This window comes from Thunnus maccoyii, chromosome 24, assembly GCF_910596095.1.
Source record: "Thunnus maccoyii chromosome 24, fThuMac1.1, whole genome shotgun sequence".
Lineage (NCBI taxonomy): Eukaryota > Metazoa > Chordata > Actinopteri > Scombriformes > Scombridae > Thunnus > Thunnus maccoyii.
Genome location: NC_056556.1, coordinates 1,173,833 through 1,192,603, shown reverse-complemented (window position 1 = coordinate 1,192,603; position 18,771 = coordinate 1,173,833). Strand labels below are relative to the sequence as shown.

The window sequence follows — 18,771 nt, the reverse complement described above, 5'->3', positions numbered from 1 at the left end:
CATGGTTTTAATAAATTAACTTGTAAAAACTAGAATACTGTAAACATTATGAGCATCTACTACAAGTTGAAGCATTAAAAAACATAAATAAAAGGAACTACATATTATTTACAGTGTATAGATACACAAAATGTCACAAATAAATGATAAAATGATAAAGTTACAGTGAAAAAATAAATACATTTGAACATCATAGAAATGTTACAGTGGTGATTTATAAAATTCATTCCTACATGTGTAGCATTCAACGTACTGTAAAAGCTCACAAGAAAATCAGTTTAAAAATACAACATAGCATCCAGTAGAAGTGACACTAAAGCCAAGACACAGAAGATCAGTTACGCCGTTAATCAGCTAACTAAACTGTTACTTAAACGACGAACCGACTCTCTTCTTTCTCTTCATTCTCACCTCTCACCTGGTTTGACACAGATACAGTAAGCCAGGTGTAATCTCCCTCCCTCTGGCTGCTTGCTTCCTCTTGTGTTTCAGTAAATGGATTAACAGCGTTCGGCTGAGAGCAGCACAGAGAGCAGAAAGACACAGCAGGCAGACAAAGCAGCACTGAAGAGGAGGAAAGAAGCAGTGAAAGTGGAGGAGCTGGAGGCTATTTTGGACTTTAATATTTGTTTGCATGGATCCGATTGGAGCAGAGAGAAGTCGGCAGTCATGTCTGGATTTGTGGATCTGTTGCTCAGATAATCCATCCATCTATTGCTTCTTCATCCATCCATCCATCTGTCCCTCCTCGTCTCCCTGCTGTCCTCCTCTCAAACTGCCAAATGCTAACTGAACCAAACTGCTCTTAACGTAGCTGCAGTGTAGAAAGATATTGATAAACCTGGTTATGCATTTGTGTGGATGTGATTTGGCTGAGCTGTGATTAACGTTGATGTAACCTAGCTTGGCGGTAATTTAGTTTTGTTATAATTCATCATGGTTGCAAACGTTAGCCTGGCTATAATATACCTGGGGTTGTACCTTACCAGCATCTGAGTTGTAATTTAGCTTCGTTATAATTTTTAATTTAACCATATTAATAATTTAGCAGAGCTGTAACTCAACATAAAGTTTGTTTGTTATTAAATTAGCTGTAGTTCATATTCTTGTGATGGATCCAAATGGAGAGGAAGCTGAAGTGTTTTCAGAGGAAGAAGTCCTGAACCCTTTGAAAGCAGAGGAGGAAGATGAGAGTGAGGAAGGAGAGGAGGAAGAGGAGGAGGAGGAGGATGATGAGGAGGAGGAAGTTGCTCGGATCTTCAGTACCTGGATACAGCAGTACAAAGGGGGAGAACAGCAGAGGACGATCGGAGAAGAGGAGGAGGAGGAGGAGGAGGAAGGGGAGGCAGATGGCAGGAGAACTGGAAGCAGGAACAGCTTACAGCCGCCGGCTCGGATAAGGATGGACCGCCGGGCGTCACTGCCGTGTCCGGTGAGAAAACACAAACCTGCAGCTATTAAAATGAGAAAGGTCTGCAGTCTTACAGACTTACATGACACGCCCCCCCAACCCCCAACCCTCCACCCATGACCCCTGACCCTAACCATCTCACTGCTCATGCCTAAACCTAACCAAGTAGGTGTGTCATGTAGATACTGTGAGTCCGCTGATAGACCTATTTGATTAAAATCAACAGACATGGTAGTTATAGTTAACTAACACCACAGAAGTTCCGAAGAAAGATTCACATTTACGATTTGCGAGAGTTCACATCATCGACAACTCAAAACAGTCGTACGATTGGCGAGTTAGTCCAGTGAGTGTTAAAAAAAACACTGAAAAGCTTTGATAAAAATGTTAATTTCAAGTCACAAAGTATGACTTAGATTTTGGAAGTCAGAAAATGGTAACTACGGTAACTCAGAAAGAGCCTTTGGTGTTAGTTGTTCCCACGGTTACTTAAGACTGGCAAGTTTTCAAACCATCAGACAATCAACATAGCGACTAATATCGTCCTACTAGACACTAGAAGACTGAAAAGACTATTAAAAGACTAAAGTCTGACATCCTTTCACATCTAAAGACAGTGTGTCATAAGTCACTGAGCTTTTGGTCACAGACTATAAGATTTTGCAAAGACTGGGGATCTTGCAGGGTCACTATTTACAAGACTACGACTAGATTCCTTTTGAGATTATTTCCCATCCTGCTCCTGGTGGAAAATTACAAGAAGAAAACTGTTGAATAACGGAGCAGAAACACAAGCAGTTTTTTTTTCACAGCTGTTCTTGTGTATGCAGTGGTTTTTCCTTCTGCACTTTATCATGGTACAAATCAGATGACACGTCAAAGAGGCACTTAATTCACTCCACAACTCCACCAGTTTCTTCTCTTTTTCCACAGTCCAAGAGAACCGAGACTTGTTCACATTCTTGCATCTCCCTGAAGCTCCTGCCATGTTTACTGTCTACCTGGTTTGCTGGTTCCTGTTTAGTGCTGGAGAGAGCGCACCTATTGGTTGTTGACAATGTTCATGTCACTGAACTTCACTATTTGCATGAGCCAAACATGTTTGATTTTATTGGAACATCAAGATGAGACAAAGACTGAATTAAGGCAGCTCAGACTGGGTTTTATGACCACCTTTCACCAAACGATCAAGATGATGGGAACACGCCACAACTCTCGCAAAACTCTTATGATTTTATTCCGACTTTGGAAATTTGTCTGCACAGTGAAATTGCTTGAAAAGTCGTCTGGCATAACAGAGACTAGATGTAAGGACCTGGACAACATTTCTGACTGAAATCTATTACTTTCACGGGAATCGCTGCAAACCACAAAGACCTTTCGTGTTGAGTTCACACTGTATACCAAATACAAACCCAACAACATTGCTGGGCCTTCAAAAGAACAGAGTCCAAAATGGGGAAAGCTATCATAATAACGGTTCTGCTCCATCATATTTTATACATTTATAACACTGCTCCCCAAAAAGGCCTCCAAATGCAACTCCAGATACACGGTTTGATCATGTGACTCCATAATGACACAGGAGCGTTTTCTAATCTGACGCCCTTATCGGCAGTGATCAGCAGGACATTTGTCTGTACTTTCCAAACTGTTACACATCACTGTTAATTAATAATAATGTTTTATGATGTAACAACGCTGTGGTTAAGGTCTGGTTAGGTTTAGGCACAAAAACCACTTGGTTAGATTTAGGGAAAGATCGTGGTTTGGGTTGGAAACGGGTCATAATGACAATCATCATTTTTGGGTGACCAACATTACGACCTGTTCTGTCATTTTTCTCGGGAGGACTCTTGAGTCTGAAGTGTCAAGGACAGTTGTATGATTGCAGAGTTGGTCACGTCAAATGTCAAAATAGCATCTTATCCTATAAATTAAATTAATTACCTTGAATGACAGACTTTGACTCCCTGGGATGCAAGGAATCGATGGGTACAGTTTGGTGAGAAGTTGAGGCTTTCTGAATGGGAGTCAGTTGGAGCAGCTAGCAGCCTCAAGACGTGGTAGCTGCTGATTGGTTGGCTTGTGCGACCTACAGTTACCCAAAAAACCTTTCTCTGCAAACATCATCAGAGACATTTATGTTTATCATCAGAAAACCCAAATTGCTTGTCAAAACTGGTTCTCCCAATTTTGATGAAGTTCATAATGAAAATGGCTTTATGATGCGTTCATGTCAAATGGGATTTGTGGTGATTACCAGTTTCCAACTTGTAAATGTTCACGTCAGTACCCAAGTGCGACTGGAAAACAACTTCTTAGGAAAGTTTTCATATATCCGATGTTCTGAAAAAGCAAACAAGTACAGATGCCTCACTTCAACGAAGGTTTAAGGTTTAAGAATGATTAGATGTAATGGATATTGTGCTATATTGTCAAGAAAACATTAGGAAGGAGGGTTTTATTACCTTGCACACCAAAGTTTGTTTGGTTTTCAGATGTATGAGTCAGCTTTCTGTACACTTACACCTAGACTGTGCTGACCCTGCAGCAGATCTACTCTGGAGCAGCCAGACTAGTCTGATCAGTTGATTTAATCAGCTAGTTATGTCCTCAGGACTCTTGCAAGGTTCAACTTCTCCTCAGAGCCTCCCCATTTCCATTTTTAGCTGCATTAAGAGCGTTGGGATGTAAGGAGGGCAGCTCAGTTGGCTCAGAGCTCTTTGGTCCAGTTGGGTGTTAAATGGACTCATGGCCACTAATGAGGCTTTTGAACTCATAGTCTTGTTTATTTTTGCCAGTGTTGATTGGATTTTAGGATCAGTTAGTTGTTCTGTTCTTAAAAATTAAACATTGAGCCTTCTACTGACGAGTCACAAGCAAATATCAGAGGAAGAACTAGAACTTAGAGGAGGAATAAAATGAAAATAGAGAATGAGTTACATCTAAAATCTACTGTCAGTGGATGAACAGTTGGATGCACTAGAGTTGGTGACCACTCACTCCGTCCGGGATTTCACAGATTGTTGTGACTATTGCTGACAAAAATGTTTGATTTTGCAGCAGCTTTTCTCAAAAATTGAAATGTTTTATGTGCTCTTTTTGCAGTAAAATCGCAGGAATTGGGAAAAATCGCAAGCAAAAGAAAATAATGTGATTCTTAAAAAACTGCTATCAACAAAGAGTCACGTAATCATTTCCTTGGATAAAAGACATCCTGCATATCACAGAAACAACTATGTTTCAGTGCTAATTTTTAAATCTATTTTATGAACATGAGAACCATAAACTCAAAGTTACATAAAGAAGAAATACTGTACTTGAGTTCAATTCACTGCACTGCGATGACATAAGTTACCACATGAAATGCCACAATTGGTCCATATCACAAGCAGTCTGTTGATTTGGACATTTCATGTGGAAAAGTTGCAGTAATTTACCAAAACTGCAAGCTCGCACAAATATTACAGAGATTTCTTGAATTTGTGTTAATTATTGTAATCACTAAATCACAATTTCGTGGAATTGGTGACCCTTTAAACCTGTTAACCAGATAAACTCTCTCTGTGTCCAGGCGACTCTGTCGTCCATGCAGCTGTCTCGTCTCCACTCGTCAACCCGGGCTCCGGTGACAGCGAGGGTTCTGCTGCGTCGCTCCTCCTCCTCCCGCCGCCTCCTGCCATCGCCACAGGAGGCCGTCGCTGCTCCTGTCCCTGAGCGAAGACGCTCACTCATTCCCACAATCCCTGAGGCCATGGCGCCTGAGAGGCGGGGCCTTTTCAGGAGACGCAACGTCATGTCGATGGTGGGTGATGTTTGTTATTTGTTTGTTTGTTGTTTTTTTAGATTCTTGTAGAGATTTAGATGTTCAATTGATTCCTCTCTCATGTCTTTACGCTAAATATGAAGGTACAATTAGCTGCTTGTTAGCTTAGCTTAGCATAAAGACTGGGAACAGGGGGAAACAGCTAGCCTGGCTCTGTCCAACGATAACCAAACCCACCAACCAGCTCCTTAAAGCTCATTGATTAAAACGTTTAATTTACTTTACTGGAGTGGAAGTAGCATCAAACAGAAATACTCAAGTAAAGTACAAGTACCTCAAAACTGTACTTCAGTGGTTACTTCCACCACTGGTCAGAAAGCAGCAGAAAACAACATGAACTCTTGTTTTAGGATCTTTTTGACTATAAAGTGTGTGTGTGTGTGTTGCAGAGCGATGCAGACAGTGTGTGTCTGATCTGTCACAACGACTTGAGTCAAGGAACCGGCGGCACCAGAGAGCTGCAGTGTACACACACCTTCCACAAAGAGGTAACACACACACAAACACACAGACACACACACACACACATTCAATCCGAACACAACAGAAGTATGTTTATATATATATATATATGTTTCACACGTTTTAAGGACATTTCCAAAGAGATGTGAAGAGTAAATACAAACAGCTGTCATGTATATGAATGTTGATTTGTATTCATATTTCTGTACAAGGTTCATCATGTACAGTTGTTGAAATAACTGCCTGAATGATGTTATTTGAGTAAAAAGGGAACTTGCAGTAGTAGTTACTGTTGCTATGGCAACATGTAGTTTCCTGTGAAGCAACAGGCAAAACCAGACTGCCGCTTCCACATCTACATTTGTGTGTCTATCATGAATTAATTTGTATGCTGCTTTGGACAAACAGCGTCTGTCAAATTAAGAAATACAATATCAAAAAAAGAAATATCTTTTTTTTTGTTTGTTTGTTTTTTTATTTTTTGTTTGCTTGTTTTGGGTTTTTAGTTTGTTTTTGGCCTGGGGTATATATATATATATATATAAATATATATATATACATGGGGACAAATTAGTTATTTTTTTTCTCCATGGCAACTCCTGGCCTCTGTATATGCATGTACATCTACACTGTGTAATTAACATCCTCAATTATCAGAAAAATCTGCTTCTATTTTCTCTTCGTTCATATCAGGACTTTTACAGTTGACCCAAGAGAATAAATAAACATCATTTTATGGTCTCCATTTTGGTTCTTGTGAATTCAAAATGTTGATAAGAAACTATCTTATGTTGGTTCTGTGTCTCTGCAGTGTATAGAGGAGTGGCTGTGGAGGAAACAGTCCTGTCCCACGTGTCATGTTCAGGTCTCCGTGCCGCAGCCCGTCTACTGGGATTCCACCCGGGTCAAAGTCCCCTAAGACCACCAGGAGGGCAGAGTGACATCATCAAACTTACACTTGAAACCTAAAGCATAACACTGTGACATCACTGACGTTCCTGTAAAACTTCCAGCAGCTAACCGTGACACTGTTAAAGTTTTCTAAGTCTCATAAAATGTAAAGCGTTGGACCGTGACATCACTGAGTCCTCTACAACTTCCAAGTGTGAGCCGTGACATCATCAGTTAACCGCAACATTGTTGGTTTAATGAAAACTTAAAACCTTGGCCTATGACGTTATTAAACTGCCATAAAAGCTCCGGCGGCGGACCGTGACCTCATCTTAGTCTTCTTAAACTTCAAGTAGTGCACTGTGACATCATCACTCACTTAAAATGACCAGAGGTGCACCGTGACATCATCACATCATCCTCTGAATCACCACCAGGAGAGAGTGATGTCATCATTAAAGTTTCCTAAAAGCACCGGGAGGGGACAGTGATGAACGTGACACACATAACGATATATTATTCAAAGAGATTGATGCTCCAGTCTGATATAATGGTGTTTAATAGCTGTGTACATATTCATTAATGGCCAATTTTAAAGCTGATACCACTGTTACCTCACCTAAGTGTGTGTGTGAGAGTGTGTGTGTGTATGTTAGCAATAATTTACCAAACTCACTTTGTTTTTACGAGTTTAGATGTGTTTCTGAATGTAATGATTTTTGAATAAAGTTTGGTGGAACAGAGAAGGAAGAAGTTTTCAGATTTCTTGACTTGATTTCATTTCACTTCACACAAGATGTCTCCTACTTCACTGTAAAGTCTATCATCAGTGTATCGTGGATGTATAAAGAGAACTGGATGCAGCGATGCATGAAAGCTGATCAGTGGTGCATGAAGCCAAAAAAGCCACTTCCTGCTGTAAAGAAGTTACCCGGATGAAACAAGCCCCCAGGAACAGCACTGGGCTTTGCAGCCAAACTGACCACAAAGTGGTCAAACCATGTAATTACATCACCTGATGCTATTGGACCCAAAAAGGCTCTTTCCCAAATACTTCCATTGTGAAAATGACTTGTTTCATTTTCAGAATTTGATCCATTTTGTCCAATAACATTTGGAAAGTCTAGAAAAGCTGCACGATTTAATCATTTTAACCTCACTGAAGTTAGCCGGAGGGCTAAACAGGAAGTTAGCGGTCTCGGCCGGTGGAAGTCTCTACTGTGACACTCAAAAAAATGTATCCACCATTTTACAACCACTTCTCTTCCCATAATTGTGTGCAGGAAAAGTGCTTTTTGTGCTCCTGTTGGACCTGGAAGTTGTAATTCCACAGTTTGGCCACTATGTCAAATTGGCTTCCCAGGCTGGCGCTGTTCCTGGGGGTAACAGTGTTTGTGCACTGGAGGCTTCAAGTTTCCACATCACACTCATCTAATCTTAATATTGGACCAGGATTGGCTTCCAAACTAGTTGTGATGTCATGAATCCTGCTCCTTAAAATCAGAGTTTCAGTGAACTCAGAGAAACTTTCCTCCTTCAGCAGATGAATAAAAACAAACTCTGCACAAACATCTGTAGTGAAGCTCAAACATCCAACTGTAGGAACAAGAAGAAAAACAGATATTTGAGTGGAGGGAGACTTTAAAAACAGTATTTGTGTGCTCAGTTACTTCTGAGTATGACGGTGCTGAAGAGGAGGAAACAGCGCCCCCTCCGCCGTCATTGTGGTCGGAGGCGGTACTGCAGGCGGAAGTGCTGCACCTGTTGAAGCTTCCTCCTCTCGGTCGCTCAGAAATCTGCTTAAAAAAAAACACCTGAGAAGCTTCTGCAGACTCGCCGAGAGTTTTGTCGCTTGTCAGGCAGCAAGAAAGCGACTTTATGGACAAACTGAAGAGGGTGTTGAGCGGTCAGGATGACGGAAACACGGAGGGACCGGGAATACTGGAGGTGACGTCACCAGCAGCTCCGTGCTGTTGTTTTTAAGCTCTTTTTTTTTAAACAGAACATCTCAATGAACACAAACTTCACCTGTTAATGTGATATTATGTTATCAGGGACTGAACCAGCTGTTTCAGGAGACAAATTAGCTAAATGTACTCTCAAAAAACTTTAATTTCTGCTTTTTCTCATTGTCATATGTGTTATAGCTTCTCTACAAACCACATGTTCTTATAACAACCTCACTGTTTCATTAATCTTTACTTAATTAACACCAAACACACTTATTATTAGTGGGGGAGTTATTAATGGAGGAGGACATAGAGCTAACATTATTCTTTCAGAGGATCTTAAACAACCCCTTACTTTCTTTTTTCTATCAATTTCTTCTACAAAACAAAGACGTACAATGAAAAAACGTAACAATAAACCTTAAAATTAACACAAACTTTACCAGTTAACATCATATTAAGTTATCAGAGACTTAACCTGCTGTTTTAGGTGTACAACTTAGTTTTATGTTCTTCAAAAAGCTTTAATTTCTGCTTTTTCTCACTATCATATGTTTTATAGCTTCTTTACAAACCACATGTGCTTTAAAATAACTTTATACTTTAGTTCATCTTTACTTTATTAAAGCTAAACACACTAATAATTAGAAAAGGAGGGACATAAATTTAGTATTATTCCTCCAGAGCACCTTAAACAACCCCTTCATTTCGTTTTCTTTCAATTTATTCTAAAAAAGAGACGTTGATGTTGGAATAAACCTCAAAATTAAGAATTAAAAATATAAATGAAAAGTTAAACCTTTTTACAAACCACATATACCATAAAATAACCTTAAATTTACATTAATTGTTTGTTTATTAACACCAAACACACTTAAAATTAGTGAGGGAGTTATTCATGGAGGAAAAGATTACATACATTTAATAATTTATTTACTATTTTTCCAGAGTTCCTTTAACACAAAACACTACAAACTGCTGATAATAAACATTAAACATTTCATGGCACAAAAAATTCATAAATTCAATAAACTCCTACTGAAGTTTCAAGAAAAATAAAATAAATTAAAAGACTAGTTTATCTCAACACATGATGATTTCCTTCATTAGTCTCTTTAATCCATGTATCTGTTGACAGTTTATTGAGCAATCAGCCTGTTTTCACAAATATTAATCAGTACAGAACAGCTTCAGAGAGACAAAAATGCCATAAAATTCACCTTAATCATCATTTTTAAGGTTTATTAACAGATTGTGTGTTTGCCATTAAAGCAAACAAGTAATTAAGTTCCTTTAATTGTCAATTTTATCACAATTTAAAAACTTTCTGTGTTAATGACTCATTAATATAACATCAGATGTGCATAAAAGCCATTTAAACTGTAAAATTATAAGAACCAACCCATGAGTTTGTCCCTTTTTAACCCCCATAGCCTGTGTTGTTTTATTAACCTGACGTTAACTGTCTGTTCTGTTTTCCTCTCTGTGAACACCTGAACACACCTGCTGTGTTCAGGTGCTGCGATAATTTAAAACGTTACTGAAACCGACATTAACAAACCTCGTCAGGTTGTTTAATTCACTATTTAGTTCACACAGATAATTTAACTTTATTAAAGCAACAACAAGCAAATATTATATAAATAATATATAATATGTTGATTATTTTCTCAATAATTGATTAATCGTTTGGTCCATAGAATGTCAGAAAATGGTGAAAAATGTCTGTCACAGTTTCTTAAAGTCTAATCTGACGTTTTTGTCAGATTAGTAAACGTTTAGTTTTCAATAATGATGTCATCTCTCCAGAGAGCCAATCAGGCGTCGACGCTGGCCTGGGGGACGAGGATGAAGGGCTTCCTGATCTGCTTCATTCTGGGCGCGTTCTGCTCCATCCTGGTGAGTCGCTGCGACTGTAACTTCCTGTCGTTTCTATGGTAACAGCCTGTCTGACTTCCTGGCATTTTCAACAGTCTGTCTTTTCCGCCTGTTTCTATAGTAACGGCTTTTCTTTTTACTGTCGGTATCTGTGAAAACTGTTTTTCCCGCCTGTATCCATGGTAACAGTCTGCCTGTCCTTTTCTTACTGTTTCTATGGTAGCATAATGTGTGTAACAGTCTGTCTCTCTCTGTCTTTTCTCTCTGTTTCTATAGCAACAGACGTCTTCTCTTCCTGTCTCGTATCCATGGTAACAGTCTGTCCTCCTCTCTGTTTCTATGGCGATTGCCTGTCTGTCTTTTCTGCCTGTCTGTATCCATGGTAACAGTCTCTGTGCCTAGTTTCTATAGTAACTGTCCCTGTCTGTGGTCATGTTTGTCTCCATGGTGACAGCTAGTCCTGTATTCATGTCTGTATCCATAACAACTCAGTCCCTGTCTGTCTTATTGTCTGTTTCCATGGTAACATCCTGTCTGTCTGTATTCAGGGTACGTGTCTGCTGTGGCTCCCAGGTGTTGGTCTTCCTGTGTTCGCTGTCTTCTACAGTTTGGGAAACATCTTCGCTCTGGGCAGGTACCGATTACCCATCATCCCTCAGGGCCACATAGTTTTAACAAAGGGAACCGTCGCTCTCTGGTGGTGAAAGTTGCCAACTACAGAGCCGACTGCAATCTGGATTTTTAATTTGTTCACTTTCATTTTTCATCTTTCAAACTTCAGTTTAAACGTTTCAAAACTTCCTTTCAAACGTTGCAAATCTTTGAGTTGAAGTTTCTCTGCTGTGGTTTCAGCACCATGTTCCTGATCGGGCCGCTTCGGCAGGTGAAGACGATGTGCGCTAAGGAGAGAGCGCTCGCCACCGTCATCATGCTGGTGAGAACAAACACAGAGCTCAGACTTTAAATCAAACAATACGCCCCAAATTTGACTGTTTTAAGACAAAAAACTGTAATAAAATAAAATAATTGGGATTAAATATTCTTCACCTGGATTACATATGTGACAATGTAGAGAAGATAATGTTATTAACAATATTTTAGGGCTGCAACTCTGCCAATTATTGTCTCGATTAATCGTTTTGTCTATAAAATATCAGATAAAGGTCTCGACCAACAGTTCAAAATCCAAAAATATTCAGTTTATTATCATATATGACAAAGAAAAGCATCCAATCATCACATCTGAGAAGCTGCATTTCCAAAATCCAATATTTAACAATAGTTGCTCACTAATTTTCTGTCAATCTACTAATTGATTACTTGTCTAATTGTCGCAGATCTACAGTATTTAGACCGTAATGTTTGGAAGTTAAAAGCAACAGGAAATTATTATTTAATATATTTTTATTTTTATTGAATTTTGAGGATTTAAAGTAATTTTCACAGATTCATCACATACAAACATAAACATCTCATTCATTCATAAATAAAGAACATTAAGGAAAAATAGAAAAAGAGACAGAAAATCAAAACAAGTAGATTATAAACTCATAAACACTAATGTGGTTGCAGATCTTATGATAATAAAACAGTTAATAAACAGCAAACAGCTGTAATTCTTCCTGTCTGTCTCTCTGCAGGTGTGTCTGGTGTTGACGCTGTGTGCTGCTTTCTGGGTGAGAAACTATTCTGTTACTAATATATTCATAAAGTTAAATGACAATAGTTGTTATTAATAAATATTAATAAAGTTTATTCTGTCAGTTTTCTTTCTTTTAACCTCTTTCTCTCTCTCTGTCTCCATCTAGTGGAAGAATAACGGTCTCGCTCTGCTGTTCTGCATCCTCCAGTTCCTGGCTTTCACCTGGTAGGACACACACACACACACACGCACACGTGCGCACGCACGCACACGCACACACACGCACACGCACACACACACACGCACACACACACATGCACGCACGCACGCACACACACACATGCACGCACGCACGCACACACACGTATGCACACACACACACACACATGCACGCACGCACGCACACACGTATGCACGCACGCACACACACACACACACACGTATGCACGCACACACACACACACACACATGCATGCACGCACGCACACACGCGCATGCACACACGCACACACAAATGCACGCACGCACGCACACACACGTATGCACGCACGCACGCACACACACACATGCACGCACACACGTATGCACGCACGCACACATATACACACATGCATGCACGCACGCACGCACACACACGCATGCACGCACGCACACTCACACGCATGCATGCACGCACGCACACACACATGCACGCACGCACACACAAGCATGCACGCACGCACACACACATGCACGCACGCACGCACACACACACACGCACACACGCATGCACGCACACACACACGCACACACATGCACACACACACACAGGTAAACACACAGTTAATTGTCTGTATCTGAAGTTATTCTGCTTTGTTGTTGACATTAAACAACTTTTGCTGCTGTTTATACAGGTACGGCCTCTCATACATCCCGTTCGCCAGGTAACAAACACACACACACACACACACACACACACACACACACACACACACACACACACACACATATGTGATGTCATCATTGTAGAAAAACATGTCGTATAATATAAGAAAATCCTCCGTAGCGTCTATTCAAGTCTTTCTGAAAAGCTGAATCGTGTTTTCTTTCATATCGTTATAAATATAATTAATATATAAATGTAACATATTGGTATAAATGACGTGGTGCCCAACCTGAGGGTCGGGACCCTTAATGGGGTCCCAGGAGAAACCATAGACTACCCCAAGATAAGAGGAGATAATAGTGGTTCAGATGGTATAATATCGTCAGGCATCGGGCAATTGATGGTTTTATTCCGTGTAGTGTTGCCATGGTGACAACAACCTCCACAACGTGTCGGGTGATGCTGACCAATAGGAGAACAGATGTAAACTGTAAACATGTTGTTGGTGAAACTGTGAAAGAGGTTGAGAGTTCATGGCGCTATGGCAACCAGACAGCCAGTATCATACACAACGCATCGGACGCCATTGTTTGTTTACATTCTTGTTCTTGGCTCCTCCCTCCAATGACATCACGCAGGTTGTGAAAGATGGTGAACTGTGATTGGTCGGATACCAAGTTTGTCACAATGAAGTCCGATCAAACTAAATAAAATTAATTAAAATAAATAATTAGTAATAATTAATGATAATAATAAGTAATATAAAGTAAAAATATCAAACAGGGTTGAAGCTGTAAAGATGAGCTGACGTCACGTTTCTATTTTAAATTGATTGATTGATAATTATACTGATTGATTAATTGATTATATATTACTAAAATAATAAAACTTCAGTCTGAGTCTTTGTCTCTTCTTTGTGTCTTTCAGGGACGCCGTCCTCAAATTATTTTCAATGTGTGTCTAGACCCCGCCTCCTCTTGTCATCTGACCAATCAGGAAGCAGGATACTGTGTGGTGAGCAGGTGTCATCCCTTCCATTCAACCTTTAAACCTGCGACATCAGAGGTGGTTTCCATGGAGACGAGTTATCTCCACACGGTGTCACATCTGGACTGTTTATATTTATATTTTTATATTTTAATGAAGCTGCACAGTTTTTCTACATTTAAGAACAAAACAGAAACGACTTTAATGATTTAAATGAAGAAACAATAATAACAGAAAGAACATCATCAAGTTTGATGAAGCCTTAATCTAAAGTAGAGATGCAAATATTAAGACATTTCCTTCATCGATAGTCGGCCGCGTTAACAATCAATTATCGATTGATCATTAATCATTTATGAAATACTGTTTTTAAACCACTCAGGTGACCTGAACATGAAGAATTTAAAGAACAGATCAAATAAAAACCAACTTACTTGAATGATAAATTAAATAACTCCTTCAACAAGATCATTTTCTTCTGTAAACAGAAACATTATTGATATTTTAACTTGAGCTGCAGGTTTTAAACCTGCTTTAAATCAGCTGCAGCAGATGTTTCTGTACATTTACATTCCCTCCTTTAATATTTTAACTTTAAACCAACCAAACAAGCAGTAAAAATAAATGTAAATGACACAATTTGACTGTTTAGTACCTAAAACTAAAATATCCTCTTATGTGTCTGTTTTAAAAGAGAAAAGTTTGAGGATTAATTTTAGTAAAGAGCAGCTAAAAGATGAGTTGTTATCATAACGAGGCTGTAAATGTGATGTAGTCGTGTACTCCAGGGTGTGTCAGTACACTGTGATGTCACTGTTGTGGGCGGGGTTACAGGTGTCAACGCTTATATTCCCTCATCTGGTGTTTTGATGATGGTGATGGCTGATTGATTAGCAGTGATCCTTCCCTCTAAAGGGGGACAAGTGGACCCAAACCATGCCAGCAAAATGCCCCCCCCCCCACAGCATAACGGAGCCCCCAGACCCCCTCACTGTCGGGGTCCAGCACTCAGACCTGGAGGCTCTTGAGCTCCTTTCACACTGGACAAAAAAACCCACTAACATCCGGCTTTTGTCTTCAGTTGGAAAGGGTACAATCGGCATTCATAGCTGGGTCACATGACTCTGCGTGATCACTGGTCTTTATCGGCTTCAGCTCCGATCTGCAGTGGCGTAAACATGACACCTGTGTAGAAACGCTAATTTTTTCCTCTTTTCTTTGTTTCTTTTTCCTGTGTTTCTACCTCTGGATGCCTGTAAACAATATGGTTTCACCCATATGTTTACATACGGTCTCTCTGTAATGTTTATGGAGTATTAGCATGCTAGGCTAACAGTCCGTCAGCTGTGTGACTTTAATTCCGCGCTGTGACGTCTTTCAGAGGACACAAACACACCCGTCAGCAGCCCTAAACCAGAAACATCGCTGCTAAACCGTCTTTTTATACAGTCTATGGGCTACACACACAGCACGGCACGGCTATGCTAACAATGCTAGCCATGCTAACTAGCTGCTAGCCATGCATGGAGACCGGAAAAAAAACAGAAAGGCAAACTCGTCTACTGGCAATGTGAAAGGAGTCAAACGCCTATTTTTAGCGGGTTTACCTGCGTTTAAGAAAAAACCTGCATATACGCACTAATTAATTTCTCAAATGTGCATCAATCTTTGTAACGAGGGTTTATGTTTATTGACGTCTCTTCCATAGATCTAAATATAGGCGTCACTTTAGTCACTTAGATCTTTTCCTCTTGCATCTTTAAACAACTGGACCTGCTCAGCGTATTTATACATCCGTTAGAACATGATTGGATGTTAATTGCTTAATTGAACAGCTGTGTGGAGCATCTGTATTTGTTATGTTTCTCCACATTTATTCAGGTTTTTCCTTTAATTTGTCCCCCGTCTGTTTAAAGTCCAAATAATTTCAGAAGAAACTTTAACGTTATTTCACTCAAAAGTCATTTCAGTTTCTGTGTCTGAAGTCTGTAAAATGTCACATTTCACTTTTAACTGTGTGATTTTATTTGAATAAATATTTATGTCTGTATTTAAGAACCAGCTCAGTTTGTATCGAAGCGTCTTCTGTCTCCTCTCGTCATGTTGGAAAACTTCATCACAGATGATAAATAAATACAGATATAGTTATTACTTATTATTATTTTACATTTCTGTTGTTTTGGCAACATAAACACACCTGAGGTTCAAAGTATTTTCATTATCGATGAATCGTTTTGTCTATAAAATGTCAGAATATAGTGAAAGAACTCTGTTATAATGTCCCAGAGTCCAAGCTGACGTCTTGTTTGGTTCAAAGTTATTCAGTTTATTGTCACATATGACAAAGAAAAGCATTAAATCTTCATATTTGAGAAGCTGAAAATTTTGGACGACTAAAACAATAACTCGAGTTTATAATCTGAACTAAACGGTTGAGACCAGACCGTCAGTTTAGTGGCAGTTCTGGAGCTTTCGACCAGATCGCATGACTGTAGATGTTCAAAACATGTTTTTATTTACAGATAATTCTCAAACTGATCATCAGTCAAACATAATGCTCTCATTAAACATTATTTATTGAGTTTAGAGGTTTGTAGTCGACACTAGAGATGAAAAATCTGTTATTTCACCTGAATCTGGTTTAAACAGAAAAACAGGAGAACGCAGAGTTTGATCTCTTAAAAAAAATAATTTGTTGTTGTATGTGTGTGTGTGTGTGTGTGTGTGTGTGTGTGTGTGTGTGTGTGTGTGTGTGTGTGTGTGTGTTACCAGGTCCTCTGATGTTTACCTGCTGCCTTCGTTAACGTCGCCTTTATGCCTGTTAAGTCTCTAAAGCCTGTAATCTTCACCCTTCACTGCCCGCTGATTAAAACACACACACACAATAAAACACACACTTTAACACACACACACACACTTTAACACACACACACACACACACAAGCCCAGATATCGTATGTCGTGTGTGTGTGTGTGTGTGTGTGTTTCCAGATGTTCTCTGTTTGGGTTTGACCTATTCTCCATTACATGCTGGTCTGAACAGCTTACGGTGTTTTGTCACATGACATTTGAACCTCCAGCCGGAGCTGCAGATCAATGTATTGTTTTCAAATTGGCCCAGAAACGATTGATTAGTCAAATCTCGTATTTGTTTTGTCGGTTGATTCATTGATAGTAATGTCATGATCCGACTCCGGCGTTGTCGCTCCGCAGCTTTCTGTCCACATTAAAGCTAAATTAAAAAAAACGATGTTTATGTGTGAAAACTAAGTGTTTGCTCCTCAGATCATTTTCAAAAAGATTAGATTTTAACGTCCACAACAGCAACTTTGGATTTATTCATTTATTTTTTTTTAAAAAAGTATCGTTTTCTCCTTGTTGACACTAAAACGGGAGGAAAGAGTTTTCAGATTTCTGTCGTCTGGAAACAATTTTAGAAATGTTTGTATTTACGTCTCATCACTAAAATGTGCTGCGAGTGTTTTTCAGATTTATCTACTTTGGAGACTATTTTGAAAAAGTTTAGTTTTTCCTTTTTCCACATTAAAACACGAGGCCAGTGTTTTCAGATTCATCCACTCTGGCTCAGTTTTTCTTGTTTTCGTCTCTGGAGACGTTTTCTCGTGTGTTTGTTGTTTTCAAATATCTCAGATTTTAACATCTAAACTCAAATCCAGGTGTAACATTTTCAGATTATCTCCTCCTTCCTTCCCTTTTTTATCCACCATGTTTTGAAATGTTCTTTTTTTTTTTTTTTTGCCTTTTCAGATTTATCCACTCTGAAGAAATGTTTTCAAAAAGCTCGTCTACATGTCGGATTCATCTACTCGAACACTAAATGTGAAGCGTTGTTTCCAGTTTAAAGGAATAAAACTGACGTGTTGTTGACGGAGGGCCACATTAAGTCATTGTAGTCCAAATAAATACATTTCAGATCACAGTGGTCCTTTTTTTAACCTTAACTTACCAAAACTACTGATTTAAATGAATCAAAAATACGATGTTTTATCACTTTTGTATTGATTCGTCAATGCGTTTGTTTCTTAATATTCGCTTTTTCCCTTTTTCTTTTTACAAAATCACCGACCAATAGAGCCTCACTGAAAATTAAATTGAGTGGTAGATTGTGTGTGTGTGTGTGTGTGTGTGTGTGTGTGTAATAGAGAGAGAGAGAGAGAGAGAGAGAGAGAGGTCGAGCGAGGTTTAGTCAGACTGATGTCCTCTGATTGTTTCTGATGTGTTCAGTTGGAGGCTGAGCAGCTTCACATCACAATCCAAAAGACTGTCAACGCTCAATTAATTCATTAATTCATTATTATTTAATAGCAGTTATTTCAATTAACACTAATTGCTTTCAGTTTGTCACGTTTTGTTCTCGGATTATTTCACCTCCGCAGCACAGTGTCGTGTTTCAGGTAAGTCCACTTTTATTTTTTTATCAGCATGTTTATTTATTATTTCATGAAAGAGCTTTAATTATTGTTTTCAGAAACTCTGCAGACATGAATATATTATTTTAGGGTAAAACTGCAGGTGATAAAATACTTTAAAGTTTATTGATCATCATAGAAACATGATTATTTTGTTTTCTTTTATATTTATGTGCAGATAAACATGTCAGGAGGTATTTTATGTTTGTTTTATCGAATACTAAGTTTTAGTTTTATTGTATTTATTTGTGGATTTTAATTATTTCTTTATTGATGTCTCCTTTAATTCACCGTTCCCTCTGAATTCAGCTCGACTCGCTCCACCTCCAGTTCATAATAAAGTAATTATTCTATTAGAATAAATAATATAAGATTTATATAACTGCAGATGTATTTAATAACATAATGAGTAGATGGTAGAGGAGGT

General features: G+C 38.9%; 3 protein-coding genes across 5 annotated transcripts in view; all 3 read left to right on the top strand.

The window, feature by feature from the left end:
- LOC121891678 (protein NLRC3-like) overlaps positions 1-18,771 on the top strand; it is a 1,105,688-nt gene that overhangs the window by 471,649 nt on the left and 615,268 nt on the right. The window lies entirely within an intron of this gene.
- si:ch211-207l14.1 (ATP-dependent RNA helicase DRS1) lies at positions 328-7,339 on the top strand. The gene is made up of 4 exons (XM_042404290.1): positions 328-1,432; positions 4,989-5,219; positions 5,630-5,728; positions 6,514-7,339. The coding sequence occupies exons 1-4, from the start codon at positions 1,112-1,114 to the stop codon at positions 6,619-6,621; spliced, it is 759 nt and encodes a 252-aa protein (XP_042260224.1). The 5' UTR covers positions 328-1,111; the 3' UTR covers positions 6,622-7,339.
- Positions 8,327-18,771, top strand: part of LOC121891735 (vesicle transport protein SFT2B-like) — a 14,756-nt gene continuing 4,311 nt past the window's right edge. Inside the window, exons 1-9 of one of the 3 annotated variants that reach the window (XR_006094120.1) lie at positions 8,327-8,540; positions 10,352-10,441; positions 10,969-11,054; positions 11,273-11,354; positions 12,061-12,096; positions 12,229-12,287; positions 12,956-12,985; positions 13,855-13,941; positions 17,683-18,348. Coding sequence is in view for 1 of the 3 variants with exons in the window: in XM_042404306.1 (XP_042260240.1) it covers positions 8,472-8,540; positions 10,352-10,441; positions 10,969-11,054; positions 11,273-11,354; positions 12,061-12,096; positions 12,229-12,287; positions 12,956-12,985; positions 13,855-13,891 (489 nt within the window). In the remaining 2 variants the exon portion in view is untranslated. Of the gene's footprint in view, positions 8,541-10,351; positions 10,442-10,968; positions 11,055-11,272; positions 11,355-12,060; positions 12,097-12,228; positions 12,288-12,955; positions 12,986-13,854; positions 14,845-17,682; positions 18,349-18,771 lie in introns of those variants that run through there. The other 2 variants (XR_006094119.1, XM_042404306.1) reach the window with 2 other exon arrangements.

Coding starts and splice junctions, on each gene's coding strand:
- si:ch211-207l14.1 (XM_042404290.1), top strand. CDS start 1,112: ATGGATCCAAATGGAGAGGAAGCTGAAGTGTTTTCAGAGGAAGAAGTC. Junction 1,433..4,988: donor GGGCGTCACTGCCGTGTCCG/GTGAGAAAACAC, acceptor CTCTGTGTCCAG/GCGACTCTGTCGTCCATGCA. Junction 5,729..6,513: donor CACACACCTTCCACAAAGAG/GTAACACACACA, acceptor GTGTCTCTGCAG/TGTATAGAGGAGTGGCTGTG.